Source organism: Bos taurus, chromosome 8 (assembly GCF_002263795.3).
Source record: "Bos taurus isolate L1 Dominette 01449 registration number 42190680 breed Hereford chromosome 8, ARS-UCD2.0, whole genome shotgun sequence".
Taxonomy (NCBI): Eukaryota; Metazoa; Chordata; class Mammalia; order Artiodactyla; family Bovidae; genus Bos; species Bos taurus.
In genome coordinates this window covers 96,653,797-96,671,561 of record NC_037335.1, presented here as the reverse complement: position 1 = coordinate 96,671,561, position 17,765 = coordinate 96,653,797, and the positions used below count along the sequence as shown (strand labels likewise).

The 17,765-nt window shown below is 46.9% G+C and overlaps 1 protein-coding gene across 12 annotated transcripts in view; it reads right to left on the bottom strand.

The window, feature by feature from the left end:
- ZNF462 (zinc finger protein 462) overlaps positions 1–17,765 on the bottom strand; it is a 157,301-nt gene that overhangs the window by 89,015 nt on the left and 50,521 nt on the right. For 10 of the 12 annotated variants that reach the window (XR_808518.4, XM_015472673.3, XM_059889081.1 and 7 more), the window contains 3 exons: positions 7,791–8,040; positions 1,007–6,615; positions 87–251 (listed from right to left, as the gene is read on the bottom strand). Coding sequence is in view for 11 of the 12 variants with exons in the window: in XM_015472673.3 (XP_015328159.1) it covers positions 87–251; positions 1,007–6,615; positions 7,791–8,013 (5,997 nt within the window). In the remaining variant the exon portion in view is untranslated. Of the gene's footprint in view, positions 1–86; positions 252–1,006; positions 6,616–7,790; positions 8,041–17,765 lie in introns of those variants that run through there. The other 2 variants (XM_024995707.2, NM_001205811.2) reach the window with 2 other exon arrangements.

Here is a 17,765-nt window from a genome sequence, read left to right as displayed (position 1 = left end):
CCTGAGTGTCTCTGAGCAGCGGCGTGGATTAGGAACACGAATGGCTCACATACAAGACTTCTCATCCAGACCTTCCCAGTGCTCACCTTCACGGCGGCGGACACGGCGGGGACACTGCCATACTGGACGTGCTTGCGGAGGTGGTTGCAGATGGCTCGGAGCGTCGGATGCACTTCCACACAGAATTTACACTTGTAGCCCACCACCTTCCTCTCCTTGATCTTTGGCACCTCTTCTAAGTGACCAAAAGGCTGGTAAAATACAGTGGTAGCCATCAGTACTCCGAGCCCTCCCTAATGGCCGGCATTTATTCTTGCAGATTACTAGATTTTATGTTACAGCAGATTAGCAGGTTAAAAACCAAGGGAGATATATGCGAGCATTTTTACATAATGAATTCATCAGAGGCGAGGCGCGCTGCCGACTACGCAAAGTCTCCGGAACCCCAATAGGTGATGACTTGTAAGGAGAGAAGTTCTTGGTGCAGAAGCCTCATCGTCACTGCCACCCAGTTATCTGGCTTTCAAACCCATCGTTCAACTATGCAGGTGAAACGTTGCATGAGCTATGCCATGAGTGAACTTCTTGACCAAAAAAAAAAAAGAAAAACAAAAATCTATTCCTGGAGATGTCTGGTTCGTGGAGCCGACACTGCAAACCAAGGCATGGCTGAGCACTAAGGACACGAGAGATGGCCCACAACTGCCTTGGTTAAGAGAGCGAGCGGTTGTCGTGAACTAGGCCTCGGATAATACAGGAAAACCACCCGACCCTCCCCTGGGGAGCCTTGGGAGGGACCACAGGGAGGAGGACCGGGGCTGTGGAGAAGGGTGAGCAGAGAATGGGGGAGATAATCAAGCTCGAAATGTTTAATTGACTTATTGAGCTCTCTGGCAAGCTAAGTCACTAGGAAGCCCGGAGCGGTTTGGCTGGCAGCGAAGAAGTGCATGTGGGCACCAGTGATGAGAGGCCTCCTGGGGGAAGGGAAATCAAAACATATCCTTACCCTCTCTTGTTTGAAATCTGCAAAAGCACCATCTGCATATTTCTGCTTGCTCAAAAGCTGTTTCCTCCTCTCCTGACGTTTGGCACGCTTCTGGAATTCCTCATTGTGAATGTTCAAGTGCGAGGTCAGCTCGGCGGTGCTCTGCAGTCTGCTCTCGCAGTGCTTGCACTGGTAGGCGGAGCCCTGCAGCCGGGGGCCGCCGCCCAGGATGACGAAGTCCCTCTTGAGGTCCCGGCTATGGTGGTCCGTGTAGTGCATGCTCAGCAGCTCGGCCGTGCTGAAGGACAGCTTGAAGCACTTGATGCAGCGGAACGGGAGCCACTCGATGTCCTGCCCTTCGTTTCCCTCTACCTCGGCTTTCTCGAAGCCACCTCTCTCTTCCGAATCTTCCATCAGTACCGGCTTCTCGTGCTCGTCAGCGTAGACCGCGGTGAAGTAGCCCCCTAGCTTGCTGGCGTGCTGCTTCTTGGGAAAGACCCCCGGGTGGCGCTTCATGTAATGGGACACGATGCCCTTCTTGCTGAAGGACTGGAAGGCGCACAGGGAGCACTTCTTCTTCTCCACGGCGCGCCGCAGCTCTTCGCTGAGTGGCGGGGAGTCATCCTTGGGCGGCGACGGGATGATCACCTTGTTGGGCTTGTCGCTGATGGTTCTGGAGGCCGCCAGGCAATGGGTGTAGTAGGCGTCGATGTCGTGGCGCTTCTGGTAGTGGGCAGCCAGCCCTTTGCGGATGGGGTTCGTGTAGGCACACAGGGCGCACTTGAAGAGGTTGTTCTTGCCCTCGGGCTGGGCGCGGACGTTGTTGTGCTTGATGCGGTAGTGCCGGGCGATGCCCTTCCGCGTGGAGCAGAAGTACTTGCACAGCTGGCACCGGAACACAGTGTGGGACACGAGGTGCGAGGTAGCGAAGTGAGACGTGGACACAGGCTCCTCTCCCACCTCGTCCTCCGTCACCGAGACCTGGGAGGGGCTCACTTCAGTGGTTATCTCGGGCTCGAGGGACATGGGCAGCTTCGGGGGCGACTGGGAAAAGACATCGAATTCCGGCTGGTTGTGGTACTTCTCATAGTGGATTTTGAGTTTCTCCAAAGTGCCGTGTGTGTAGGGACACAGTTTGCAGCGGTAGGCGCCGTACCCTTGCTTGAAGATCCTGCTCGTCTCCTCTACGTCGTTCTGGGCTATGTCGGTGGACTGCTCCACGTCGTGCACGAAGTCCTCTGCGGTCACCTTGATGGACGGATGTCGCTTCTGGTAGTGGGTCAGGACCCCATGGATGCGGGTGTTGATATAAGGGCAGTGCCTGCATTTGTAGACAGCGCCGGGGTTGATATCGATGTCCTGGGCAAAGTCGGCAGCCTTCACCTTCATGCCTGGGTGCTTCTTCCCATAGTGGGTTAGAAGGCCGTGCAGGTTGTTATATTCAGACTGGCACACTGTACACTGGTATGGGGTGGAGGAGATGGCGGGGTTAACTGAGGCAAGCTGGATGGTCTTCTCAGGGGAAAGCCTGGCATCCTCAGGGCATTCGCCTTCCTGCTCGGCAAGCGGGCCAGGCATACTGTTTTCACAACTCACAGTGCCCACCAGGTCTTCAGAGGAAGACATGGGATTCTCCACGGCATCTTTCTCCTTGATGATATCCAGCAGCACCGACTCGTCTCCGTTCATGGCCCATGGGTGGAATGCTTGGTAGTGATTGGTGATGTCCCAGATGGAGAGGGCTTCGAAAACACAGTCTCTGCATCTGTATGTTTTGGCTTCAGCTGGCATAGTGAGAGAGGGAGGGGACGGATCTGGCCCCGCCCAGAGCTTGGTGGCCATGTAGGTATAATCCACGTAATGCTCGGGGTGCCTCCTTTGGTAATGCAGGAGCAAACCACTTGGCTCTGTGTGGGAATAGATGCACCACTCGCAGTGGTAGCCAGCTTCTATCAAGCCATCTAGAAATGCCCATCGCATGATGGACGTGACCGTGGCCTTCAGGGCAGGGTGGTCTTTCTTGATATGCTTCCTCAGGGCATAAAAGTAGGGGGAGGTGTACGAGCACTGCCTACACTTGAGCGCTCGCAATTTTGTTTTGTCCCGCTCCACACCCGAGGGGGAGACCAGCATGCAGCTGGCAGGCTTCTTCTGGTTGCGGTCGCAGAGGCTTCGGATGGTGGCTGTGTGCTGCCGGATCACATCCGCATTGGCCTTGAAGTCTCGGTGCTTCTTCTGATAATGAATGAGGACCCCTTTGACCGTCCGGTTCCCATAATCACAGTGCTGGCAAAAAAACATCTCATTCTCCACGGGAGGGCCATCTCTCTCGGAGCTGCTCCGGTTGAGCTGTTGCATAGGGGCAGGTGGCCGGGGGGAGCCATGGGGCCCCTCCGGCCCTCTCATCATTGCAGCTGTGGGAGGAGCCTGTCTGATATATTTGGCAGTAACCTTTATTTCTGGGTGTCTTTTCTGGTAGTGGACAAGGACTCCCACAACTGACCGATTGCTGTAGGAACAGTGTTTGCAGTAGTAAAGCTCAGTACTGAGGTCTGGTGGCGGGGGTTGTGGGGGGGGTGGGGAACCCATGGTGGACATTTTGGGAGACATTGGAGCACCCACCTCAAATGATAACTGAGAAAGGGCGGAGCCCCTGTCCACAGACACCATTCGCATGGTTTTCTGGATCCTAAAGTAGGAAGCCTTTTCTTCTGGGTGTTTCTTCTGATAATGAACCAACACAGAGTGCATGTTGGGGCTCGCGAAGGAGCAAACGTCACAGTCGTACACGACAACGGTGTTGACCGAGGGGTCCTTCTGATTTTCACATTCTGGAGGAAAGGTCTTGGAAGGAGTGTTTTTGGGGTACGGAGCTGGCATACCGCCACCACGGGCCATGGGAGTGGACGTGGCCATGTTCTTCGGAGCCGAATTCAGGATCTCTCGCAGCGTCTGGGATTCTGTGCCTAGCCCCTCCTGCTGCTCCACCACGTAGCTCGAAAATATCATGGCATTGTTAATCTTCACGGTGGGATGCATTCTTTGGTAATGTGGCATCAGGCTTCGGACGTTCGGGCTTGTGTAGGAACAAAACCGACACCGGTAAATCAGGTCCGAGTGGTCAAAGTTGAGGACATTCATGGCTTCTGGGTGGTGTTCACCGTAATGCTGCTGCAGGTCTTCAAAGTTGGTGTAATCGATGTAGCATTCCAGGCACCGGTACACTGCACTGTGATCGTTGGGGTCCAAGATGTACCTGAAGCTGAACTTAATGTACGGGTGCATGCGCTGGTAGTGGGTGCTGACACTCCGGGCAGATTTGTTGTTAAAGTCACAGTGTTTGCAATAATAAAGCCTTCCCGAGTCACTAAAGTCGGTATTTTCATTATTGTGCTCACTTGCGTAGATAGGAGTCTGGGTGTTGAGCAGAGTAGTATTGGAAACCTGGTGATCTTTCATGTTGGTGGAGGAGCCATAATAATCCTCTTCATCTTCAGAAAGGGTGAGCTCTATTTCAGCCCCATTGGTGGCATTGTAATCATGGGCAACAGTTCTGAAGTTGGGCTCCTTCGGGGGCTCAGGGGCATCTCTCGCCCAGATCTGCTGGGCAGAGAAGGGCGTGGGCACCTCCAGGATGGGCTCCGGCGGCTCTTCCTCCCTGTCCAGCTCCACCTCAATCTCCACTTCATTGTCCTCCTCTTCCTCCTCGTCATCTTCCACGTTGATCACCGCATCTTCTTGCTGTTTTGTTTGGTTTATTTTGCTCTGCAGGTTGCTTGCTATCTCGTCAATCCTGGTCCTCTTCTTCACGGGCGATAAGTCGAGCGGAAAGTCGTTAGCGAGCTTCCTAGAGGCCTTGGCGACAAAATTGTTCTTGGAGGACAACCCAAGAATTGAGGTCTGACTTTTCTTCACAGTGTTGCTGGAAGAGGGGTGGCTGTCTGTCTCACTGTCCAATGGCAGGCTTGAGGTCTGCCCCTCGAATTTTGGCAAGTTGTCGCAGAAAGAGTGTTTGTGCTGCTGATGAACTCGCAGCCCTTTCAGAGTCGTGGTGGAGTAATTACACATGGTGCACTTGTAGGGGTGCAGGGGTGGGGCTTGCGCAGGTGGCGGGGGAGGCGGCGGGGGCAGCTGGGGCTGGGGTGGCACCTGATGGGGCGACTGTAGCTGCGGTGGTTGTGGCTGTGACGGAGGTGGTGGTGGTGGCGGTGGCGGCGGCGGGGGTGGCTGTTGCTGCTGCAAGGGATCCAATAAGACCCCCGACTTCCTGCCATTGATGCTTGAGCTCTCATAAGACACGACACCTTCATTCAGTGAGGAGGAAATGCCTTCACTCTGGGAATTCACAGCATCCCAATCTGATGTGGTACCCGTGTGACACTGTTTGTGAGCCCCAAGTTTTAACGAGCTCTTGCAAGTAAACGGACATTCATCACATTTGTAGACGGCTGTCTTTCCAGATAAGTGGATGTTTTCTATGTGACGGGAAATACTACGTCGATGCATGGTGAGGAAAGGACAAAAGGGGCACTGGAACCTATTCATGAATCTTCTAAACGGGATCCCCTTGGTCTCCAATAATTTGTTGCCCTCTGAGCCCATCAGCTGCTCTGCAGACATGCCTACTGTCTGGTGATCCATAGCATTTAAGCCATTTTCACTGTCTATTTCATTTAACTCTTCATCAGAACTAGAGTCATTCAGCATGCTGTTAGTGTCCAGGTCAGCAGAATTGGTCATGTCGGGCATTCCGTAACGGGATCTCTCCGCCAAGTTAACGAGGCCAGAATTGTGAGGTGACTTCGGCTTCATCTGAGGGTAAGACATGGGCGAAAACTTGGAAGTGGAAGAAGAATTGGGTCTCATGATGGAGTTGCCAATGGAGCCCCTGAAGTTGGAGACGTTAGTGTTGGGTAACTCCCGGCTGGCAGCATTCATGGACAGATAGGTGGAGTTAGAAGTGGGGCTGAGGTCGTTCTTGTTCTGCGCCTCAGGCACATTTGTCCCTTCTTGCTGCTGCCTGAGACTGGACAGGATCTTGACCATGCTGCGGTGCTTCTTCATCATGTGGTCACACCAGCGTTCTCGGCGGGGGGTCTGATAGCTGCACCACTCACAGCAAAAGTTGCCTCGAGACTTGGTCAGTGGCTTGACCATGGATTCTAAGATGCTGCGCTCCACAACCTCTGCTGGCAGTTCCTTGCAGGGGTCCTGCAGGGACATGGGTGGGACCACTGGGTCTGGCATTGGAGCAGGGGCAGGGGGGGGAGCAGTGGTCTCCTTCAAATTGTTTTTGTGATACATCTTCTGATGCTTAATTATTCTTGCCCTCCTTGGTGACTTGTATGTGCAAAACTGGCAAGAGAAGACCTTTCCAAATCCCTCATGCATCATGATATTATAATTTAAGGATCCTGGAACAGGGGGTCCGGCTGAACTCCCTTCAGCTTGAGCTCCGTGGACCTTCCTAGTGTGTTCAATGAGGAGGTTTTTTGACCTGAAGTAGCGTACACAAAACTTGCATTGAAAAAACTTGTTTGTTGGTTTGGGATTAGGGGCAATATGCTGACTGTAATATCCTGGACTATGGCCATAGTAACTTCCAGTCCCCAACGCGGCTGCATTTTGACCTAAAGAGAAAGCATAAGGTAAGTGGGAAGAGAAGAGCAAAGCAAAAGCAAATCAAGAAACTCAATCATGCAAATCCAGTTTGCTTTTCAATTATTCTTCATTAATAAACATCACATTCAAAAGGCCTAACATCTCAAGATGAGGCCCTGAAGAGTAGTAACAAAGTGTTAATGAACATACACGTGTTGCCGCTCGTGGATGGAAGAGAGTGCTCGGCTTCAGGGGCAAGACCCCCCTCATCGCTATCTATGCGCACAGAGCTGTGCAAGTTTCACAAACTGCGATATTCATTCTAGAACTTTCCAAGATACTACCTTATGCTCCAAATTGAAAGGAAGCGAAGAGACATAAGGAAGCTGAAAGGAGTATTGCCTGGGCTACTCAACAAGAGAAACATGATGCCCAAATCACAAACATGGCTCACAAAGGGGGATTCCAGGGCTTAGGACTTGGTACTTTCCCTGCCATGGCCTGGGTTCAGTCTCCGGGCAGGGAATCAAGATCCCTCAAGTTGCATGGTGCAGCCAAATAAAAAAGAAAAATGGCTCACAAGGAGCAAGAAACTCTGTAGGAGCTGTGCATGTCAAGAACCATAGCTACAGCTGCCTCAGTAGGGTACACAGCCTTTGCCTGTACAGGTTGCTCTAAGGAACCTGAAGAAAGTCCCCTCCAGGCGACATTCCTGACTGGCATGCCAACCCCAATCCAAGCTCCAGACAGGGTATGTGCTGGGACTTTAGAAAGCCCCAGGACATAGTGGCCAGGGTTCACGTTGGCCAAGTCATAATATCCATCCGTACCAAGTTGTAGAACAAAGAGTATGTGATTGAGGCCCTCCACAAGGCCAAGTTCAAGTTCCCAGGCCACTAGAAGAGCCACTCCTCCAGGAAGTGGGGATTTACTAAGTTTCCTGCAGACAAATTGGAAATATGGTGCAGAAAAGTGGCTCATCCCAGATGGCTGTTCGGTCAAATACACCCCTTATCGTGGCCCTCTGGACAAATGGTAGGCTCTGCACTCATGAGAGTCTTGGTGCTATCGCCTTCTTACTCATGCCCACCAGTAAATCCTACTTTCCTGTCAAAAAATTTTAAAAAAAGAACCACAGCTATAGGCTCAAAATAGATGAGGGTAGTGAAATACACCAGACGCGTCGATCCTAGGACAGATTTACCTGTTAAGTCCTCTGCAATCGCAAATTCATCCTTTATAGATGAAAACTCCACCTCTGTCTGGTTACTGGCATTCATGGACCCAGATCGTGACTCATTCGCGTTGTCTTCAGCAACGTCTGTCGGCTGCAGAAATGCCGTGTGGACATCCTGGATGTGCGCCTTGAGATCTTCATAAGACGGGGCTCTGAAGTCACAGCCATCACACTGAAGCACCTCCATCATCTGGGTCTACTCTCTCACATTAGGAACCTGGGGCAGAAGGCAGAACAAAACGTCTTCAGGCCTGCACTCATTGCATACCCCCAAGCTGGTGGGGCTACGAGTCCACTAACGGAAGAATTCCAGTATCAGCCAGTTTCTCTCACTGGACTTTTCCAGATGGAACAGTGGTCAAAGAAAGGAAATCGGACATAATAGGAATGGTGTCCTTGACATCATAACTTCAAAGAAAGGAGGAAAAAAAAAAGATAAACTTTTTCTAGCTTGATATATCTTCAAATGCCATTTGTCAAGAAAACCCTTAATACTGCAAAAGTTTTTGTAGTTTTTGAATGTCTTGACTGATTTTGGATTTCTTGGTAAGTTTATACTGACTTTGATTCTGGCTGAGACCTATTTTCTTTTTGAACCGGAATCTTCTCAGAAGTAAAGAGACTGCCCATATAGAAGAAAGAGTGAACTTCAATCTTCATTAGCTGTTTTAATACAAGAACATCATTGTGTTATCACCAAATGTGAAACAGTGTGGAGCCTCAGAGTAGCAGTGGAAAAAGCTTTTACTGTACGTTTCATTCTTCTACTGTCTTAACTGATATTAAGATACACCTCCTCCTTCCTTCCCTTTCTAACACAGTGTATTTTTTTTTTTCATGAGCTAAATGGTTATTTGCTTTTTACTACCTACCAATTATAACCTAACAGCTTCTCCAATCTAATTAGGTCATAAAATATTTCTCATGAGATTCTCAAACAACCAACTCTAGATGACAATCCAGTTTCTAGTTTCAAGTTGCACCTTGGTACCTCGATTCACACTAAGGCAACAGAAACACATGTGGTTTGGAAGAAGGGCTTCTAAGGCAGGGCCTTCTCTTTTTCCACTTTTCCCCTTTATGAATGTGAAGTGCGTACTTGGGCATAAAAAGCTGGGAAGCTGATTTCGAATAAGGCAAAACTTGCCCTGGCCACCTCTGCCCTGCTATTTACTGTGTGACTGAAAGATACACATAGCTTCCCATAAACTCAATGGAGAGACTCATCATTAAGAAGTTAAAAATGTATTAGAAGGCATGCCCTTCCTATCTTCATGTATATCCTGAATCGAGATACCCAGTTATTATCCTAATGACGGAGTTACTTCACTGAGCTCATGGCAGACTCTACGAAGCCACTGTAATCTAGAACCAGATGTCCAAGCACAAAAGCCACAGCCAAACCTTTCACTACGTTGATCGTATTTAGCACCTTCCTATACTTTTATTGTAAAAGATCAATTATTTCTGCAAGGGGAATAAAGTCGAGGAATCTGTCAATGTAGTGAAAGGAGTTATGACAGGAGGATTTTCTCTGAAAGAATGCTCCTGCTGATAGCCTGTGAAAATAACTCCTGGCAAGTCCAGCTCTGGACAGCCTGCGCTCGTAGGGCGAGAGGCACTTATTTACCTTCTCTCCTTTCACCCAGCAGTTTCTCCTTTTTCAATAAACCCTGAACTGTGCACCAGACTTCTTTTCAGCTAACTCAGCCTCCATGTTCCGGGCCACACCAGCTTTTTTCTGTCTCAGCACCAACCCAAATTGTGTGGAAGAGGTTGCTATCAGCTCTGGATCAAATTACAGCCGACACGGACGCCCCACCCCACTTCTCCTTTTCGCACAGCCCATTAGACCTGAAAACAAATTTTTCCATAGTGCAGACGACTCCTGCATTTAGAACACTTCACAGCAAAAAGGCGGATCATCCAGGGTGCGTTCCCCATCCCCCCAGCTTAGTCCTTTCATCTCAGCCAAACAAGCCACAGCTCTGCTGAATGTGTTTATCACACTTTCAAGAGATAGGAGCTCCTGCGTCACTGAAGCTCTAAGTCTCACTAAGCTGCCCTAGTCCTCTGAGCTTTAGGAGCGGCCATTTTAGCTCAGAGCTTCCCCTCCGAGCACAACATGGCTTCTCTGGGATGGATGCTGCCAGGCTGACAGGCAGAGGAAACAGGAGAGGAGCAGTCTGGGCCCCTCCTCTGCCCTCCTCCTCTCAACAAAGAAGGAACTGTTTTCACTCCTTCCCGAAAAAGCAGCACCTTTCTCCTCCTCACATGTCATTCACCAAGGATCTCCCGAAGGTTCTTTTATCCCATGATTGATGGGCTGGTACGTTCATCCCAGCACAGCCCTGGTTACTGTAGGACATTCCTGGACATGACCCTGTTCTCCAGCAGCCTTTGGGGGTGTGCTGGAGGGGGGGAACCTCCAGAATGCCTTGGCTTCTTGGGAGTCGTCCTTCCACACACAGAAGACATACCATCCGACTCTGCTTGCCGGATTCCAAAGTCTAATGACCTTTGTTAATCACCAGCCAGTCTGTCTGCATCAGCAGACCCTGCCAACAGGCACACCCTTCAACACAAAGGCTGTAGCTATTCCTTTTAAAAGAGGTTCTCTGAAAGCTCCATTGTGTAGCCGAGAGGAAAACAAAATCTCTTCCCTTCAAAACTTCAAGCCTTTAGAAATAATGTAACAGAAGGCTTTCTGCTGTCTGTCTTTTGGAAAGTTTGAACCTCCTTCTCACTACATCCACCCAAAAAATGACAGTTCTGCCCAAGGAAAGCAGGACACCTTTGGCATTAAGTCATCCACCCCGAGATGAAATTCATCTCTCCACATGGGTCTCTAATATCTTGGTGTCTTCCAAAGCTGTTATCAAGGATTCAGACTTCACTGGATCCAAACACAAATCAACAGCCTTCTTGTTCTGCTACAAAGGAGATTAAAGGGTTAGGAGATCAGGAAAAAAAAAAAAAAAGGCCCTGATTTGGAAAAAGAAGAGATGATGAAAGTGATTTCCTAATGGGTTCTAGCTTTAATGTTGTTGCAGACTCTACCTCAAAAATAGCGCAGAGCCTTAGAAGAGGTTAATCTCCAGGCTGCTGAGAGAACCAGCGTCAGGTACAGCTGAATGGCCTTCAATCTGATGTCCTGAAATGAGGATGTAGCCTCCTCTGAAAGGCATTTTGTCTTTGTGCACACATTGCTCCTGGAGACGTTGACAGAAGAAGAAAACAGAAATTGCCAGCATGGCCTCAACAATCAAAGACACAGAGACTTGATGTGTTTATGAGACTGAGGACGAACACATGGGCAAGAAGCGAGAGGAGGAGGAGACGGAGGAGGGGAGGAGAGAGACAAAGAAAGCCGGACCTGAGGATGACCCATTCATCAACCCAAGGATGTTTTTGCAGCAGATGGTAATCCTCTGAGAAACCAACAACAAAGATGGGAACAAAGATGAGAAATACACTCTTGCATATTTGACTGTTTCATCAACCGAGAAAGAACAGCAACCCTAAAAGGCTAAACCAGACACTGATAGCTACCAAATGATGGTTTAAAGTTAACAGCCTTGATCTCCTATCTACTTACTTTATTTAAAAATACAGCTGCAATAATGAGATTATTAGCAATATTTTTTTTTCCCACTGACCAAATCAGCAAAATCAAAAGCAGAAGAGAAAGCTTCTGAACTAACTAGAAAGAAATGCTATTTCAAAAGGTCATGAGATGAATCTACGAATCAAACAAGCACCCCCCACCCCCATCTCCTACTCCCAGTGCAATATCTCCAGACCATTCAAGGTCAAACAGGCATCGGAAGACTAGACTCTCAACACCATCCATGATGATTGGCAGGCAGATGAATATGGGTTTGTTCCCAAATAAGCTAACACCTAATGTGATAGTCCTCCTAATGTGAAACCTCTCAGTTCAGTCAGTCAGTTCAGTCGCTCAGTCGTGTCCAACTCTGCGACCCATGAATTGCAGCACGCCAGGCCTCCCTGTCCATCACCAACTCCCGGAGTTCACTCAAACTCACATCCATTGAGTCCGTGATGCCATCCAGCCATCTCATCCTCTGTCGTCCCCTTCTCCTCCTGCCCCCAATCTCTCCCAGCATCAGAGTCTTTTCCAATGAGTCAACTCTTCACATGAGGTGGCCAAAGTACTGGAGTTTCAGCTTGAGCATCATTCCTTCCAAAGAACACCCAGGACTGATCTCCTTTAGAATGGACTGGTTGGATCTCCTTGCAGTCCAAGGGACTCTCAAGAGTCTTCTCCAACACCACAGTTCAAAAGCATCTATTCTTCAGAGCTCAGCTTTCTTTGCAGTCCAACTCTCATATCCATACATGACCACTGGAAAAACCATAGCCTTGACTAGATGGACCTTTGTTGGCAAAGTAATGTCTCTGCTTTTGAATATGCTGTCTAGGTTGGTCATAACTTTCCTTCCAAGGAGTAAGTGTCTTTTAATTTCATGGCTGCAGTCACCATCTGCAGTGATTTTCGAGCCCCCAAAAATAAAGTCTGACACTATTTCCACTGTTTCCCCATCTATTTCCTGTGAAGTGATGGGACCAGATGCCATGATCTCAGTTTTCTGAATACTGAGCTTTAAGCCAACTTTTTCACTCTCCTCTTTCACTTTCACCAAGAGGCTCTTTAGTTCCTCTTCACTTTCTGCCACAAGGGTGGTGTCATCTGCATATCTGAGGTTATTGATATTTCTTCCAGCAATCTTGATTCCAGCTTGTGCTTCTTCCAGCCCAGCTTTTCTCATGATGTACTCTGCATATAAGTTAAATAAGCAGGGTGACAATATACAGCCTTGACATACTTCTTTTCCTATTTGGAACCAGTCTGTTGTTCCATGTCCAGTTCTAACTGTTGCTTCCTGACCTGCATATAGGTTTCTCAAGAGGCAGGTCAGGTGGCCTGGTATTCCCATCTCTTTCAGAATTTTTCACAGTTTATTGTGATCCACATAGTCAAAGGCTTTGGCATAGTCAATAAAGCAGAAATAGATGTTTTTCTGGAACTCTCTTGCTTTTTCCATGATCCAGCAGATGTTCGCAATTTGATCTCTGGTTCCTTTGCCTTTTCTAAAACCAGCTTGAACATCTGGAAGTTCACGATTCACGTATTGCTGAAGCCTGGCTTGGAGAATTTTGAGCATTACTTTACTAGCGTGTGAGATGAGTGCAATTGTGCGATAGTTTGAGCATTCTTTGGTATTGCCTTTCTTTGGGATTGGAATAAAAACTGACCTTTTCCAGTCCTGTGGCCATTGCTGAGTTTTCCAAATTTGCTGGCATACTGAGTGCAGCACTTTCGCAGCATCATCTTTCAGGATTTGAAATAGCTCCATTGGAATTCCATCACCTCCACTAGCTTTGTTCGTAGTGATACTTTCTAAGGCCCACTTGACTTCACATTCCAGGATGTCTGGCTCTATGTGAGTGATCACACTATCGTAATTATCTGGGTCGTGAAGATCTTTTTTTGTACAGTTCTTCTGTGTATTCTTGCCACCTCTTCTTAATATCTTCTGCTTCTGTTAGGTCCATACCATTTCTGTCCTTTATCGAGCCCATCTTTGCATAAAATATTCCCTTGGTATCTCTAATTTTCTTGAAGAGATCTCTAGTCTTTCCCATTCTGTTGTTTTCCTCTACTTCTTTGCACTGATCGCTAAGGAAGGCTTTCTTATTTCTTCTTGCTATTCTTTGGACCTCTGCATTCAGATGCTTATATCCTTCCTTTTTTCCTTTGCCTTTTGCTTCTCTTCTTTTCACAGCTATTTGTAAGGCCTGCCCAGACAGCCATTTTGCTTTTTTGCATTTCTTTTCCATGGGGATGGTCTTGATTCCTGTCTCCTGTACAATGTCCCAAACCTCCGTCCATAGTTCATCAGGCACTCTATCTATCAGATCTAGTCCCTTAAATCTATTTCTCACTTCCACTGTATAATCATAAGGGATTTGATTTAGGTCATACCTGAATGGTCTAGGCTCTAGACTATTCCAATTTTCCATGACTCTGCATTACTACTGATTACCCTTGGTTGGTTTGTTCACTTTACATTTATAGGCTGGGTGTTTCACGAGGTGGGGTTTTGATGGAAAAACCCAAAACCCAACTTTCATGTTGGATAAACTCTTGAAGACATTTTTAAGGAAAATCCAGAGATCTTGTGAAAGGTTGGCAATACACACTTGAGAACAGGGAAATGGAAAGAATGGCCAGTGGCTGTTCTTTCTCAATCTTAACAACAGCAATTGTCAATTTATTTACAAAACAAATTGACTCAAAGACATAGTAAATAAACTTATGGTTACCAAAAGGGAAAGGGGAGTGGGGGGAAGGATAAATTAGGAGTTTGAGATTAGCAAATTACTATATATGAAATAACAAGGTCCTACTGTACAGCACAAGGAAATATGTCCAATATCTTATAATAAACTCTAACGGAAAAGAATCTGCAAAGGAATATATTATATATATATATATATATATATATATATATGTATAACTGAATTGCTTTCTGTATGTCAGAAAGTAACACAACATTGTAAATCAACTATACTTCAATTTTTTAAAATCACTGATTTTAATTTCTACCATCTGCCTACCATGTTCTGTGTTTAGAATTCCCAGGGGCCCATTATGCCTCTGTTTTCCTCCTGTGAAAGTGAAAGGTTACATTCCAGGGGTTCATCCTGGGTCCTCCCCACTTATGCTCAGACCCAAAAGGAGAAGGGAGGCACCCTGGGTTGCTGGAGGGTGCTTCCACAATCCTGCCCCCACCAACCTGCACCCGGGTCAGGCTGGGGAGCACTGTTCTCCAAGCTTGCATGCAGCATGAGTATTTTCAAGTCAGAATCCCAACTGTCTCCAGGAAGTGTCCACGTGAAAACGTGCAGGGCTTGTCTGGACCTACACTGTTCCCGGACTGAAGGACTGCAGACCAGAAATAAAGCCGTGAAGCACTGCAGCCACAGGGATTCAGGAGCAACTAATTATATGCTTCAAAGCCTCTGAGAAATAGAACTAGAAACACCGTAAGATGCCTTTCCTCTGTCCACTCCAGAAACCCAGTTTCATTTATAAGACGCTGAACTTCCCAGTTCTCCTGAATCATAACTCTTAAGAAAAGGCTTTAGTGAGCACCTGTTGTCTGTGCTTTTACTTTCTCCTTTCCTATGAATGGAAAAACCAATTACCCAAGGTCAGGTAGTGGAAGGCATAAACTTTGGAACTGTTCAGCTGGAAGACAGAAAAATCAGAAACTTAAAAGATCATTCCACAATGCAAATGTATTTGAGATCAGAAACTGTTGCTATGAGGAGGTTAAAGAGCTGAGGGATGTTTTGGGAGGTTAACACCTTTCATTTCAAGCCCCAAGAACGTGGTTTGGGAAGAAAGAAGAATTTTCATGCTTAGGCTGAAAAATGAGGGGGGAAAAATCACTAATCCACTTGTATGTGTGGGTTGCTACTTTCAGCAACAAGGTGTGTTGTGTATCACTACTTATCATTTACCCTTGTCATAGTCCAAGTGGCAGTGCTAATAATTTAAAAATCGTTTAAAGCATCTTTCCAACCAGGAGTGTTCCAAGAAATGGAGGTAAAACATCCTTTCAGAAACAGTTGTTATAGAACCATATTTACAAATGCAAATACAGAATATGTGTATATACACACACACACCAGAGCCCATGCATGCCCATATACACACACATATATCATAGGGTGCTTGTTCTCTACACATACATATATACATATGTTTATGTAGATATAAAATAACTTTCTTGATTTAATTTGAACTCAGACATGGGCATGCGCCCTCCAAATTTAACAGGAGTTCTGTTACAACACTTCCAAATAATTACCAATGACATACATATTCTTCCTATGGTATAGTGATTTAACAAAATAATAAGCCAGCAAAATAAACCAACAAAGAACTTTCAACAAGCTACCTCCATCAATCCCACATTTGGTACAACTATAGATTCTGGCTCACCGTGTGGTGTCTTCAAATGTCCTACCCAATGTTTATACTGCTTGCTACATGATCTAAGCAGTTCTGTGTGCTCTTGGCAATTCACTACACTAATGAAAGCTTTAACATATCAGGAAGGATAAATAATTAAGGAATTCAGAAGGGAGACACAGCTGTTCCTCAAAACCAAATTTTCAGAAGAGAAAGGATTAATTTGCAGTCACATATGTAACCCTCAAGATGAGACAGAATTTAAATAGCAGCAGAGAAATACTAGGTGACCCTGAGTGCTGCCAATGCCCATGGATGGCCTCTGTTTCACGTGGTTGGCCTGGTGCATCTCCAGGACAAAGTCTGAAACAGACAGTCTGCAGGTTAATAACCCCAGCCCCCTCCCCACCAAGGATGCTAGTCTTCAGGTTCTCTCTTATTTTAGCTTTGTTCTCCTGAATCAAGTTTTCAAGTTTTACAGAGCATGTTGGAGTAATATTTCATAACAGGTACCTTGGGGATCATTATTCAAATGAGATGATTTAATCCAAGTGACCCCCCCCCCAAAAGTATCAGATATGTAAACAAGAAGCCATTCTGAGTGATCTGTTATGAAAGCAGGTAGTGAGTGTCTAATACAGAAAGAGATAGTACATACCTTCTGGAGAATTCATGCATTCCTTTGCAATGATATAAGGCTAATTGAGGCCAACAGGCCAATAGGCAGCCTGCCAGCTCTCCTGTCCTTAGAAAAGGAAGCGTGTGATTTGAACAAGGAGATAAAAGAGGAGAGAAGGGACTAGAAAAGAAAGGGAGGAAGCAGGGTGGTATCTCAGGAGCTTTAGACTTCATTGTCTGGGAAGGGGAACCTGCAGTTCGCCAGATAAATCCTGTTCTGAGAAGCGTCTCAACAATATTCTCCTTGAGCAACAAAACAAATGAAGACGCCTCCACATGCTAAAATTCTCAAAAGGCAACCATGACAAATGAGATCCCGGCTCATTTTGTTCTTCCAAATGACAGAAAACTATTCTCTGGATTGAATGAATTCTCTGAAATGTCATGAGTCCATCTGGAAGTTCCTTGGAAACTCTGAAGACATTCTTGTCTGAGCCTGGAGACCAAGAAAGACCTGATTTCTTGCCTCTAAAGCCAAACCTCGCCCCAGTGGCGGAGACAGAGAATCACGGTGATCCTTCATAGACTCTTCAGAATGCTGGCTGCATTTCCACAGGCACTTTGCACACTACAAGAACTCTCATTATAAAAATTGTAAAATTAAAGGGAAGTTGCAGATATGCTGCTGGGTCTTCATTACAGAACTGATTAAGACGCAGAGTAAGCACAAGCTGCATTCAAAGACATCTTCCACATCATGAAAGACCAAACCACGCTCTGAGCAGCTCCTCTGTGGGTTTGAAGGTCTCTGTGACCACAGGCCTTGGGCATGTCTTCAGGGCCAGATCTGTGCCTGGCCCAGGAAGTCTGGCCAACTCCACCAAGTCTAAATTCTACAGTTTCAGTGAGTGAAATGGAGAAGGAAATGGCAACCCATTCCAATATTCTTGCTGGGAAAATCCCATGGACAGAGGAGTCTGGCAGGTTACTATCCATGGGGTCACAAAGAGTCAGACACGACTGAGATGAGCACACACACAGAGTAAATGAATCCAGAAACCATTTGAACAACTTACTTTGCTCCCTATTACTTTTGGTGAAAAACAAAACAAAATGAAAGGATCTATGGCTTTTGAAAGTATACGGAAGTATAAGAACCTCTTGTATTTGAGGGAAAGCCCACAAAAATCCCAATTTAATCCCTGCAAGACTTATTCATGGCTTTGTGCTCATGGTTTGCTCAGAAAATTCAGACAAGTCGCTTCTTTAAATGAGAATTGCCCCAAGAATGCCTCCATCTGTGGTACACAAAGCCC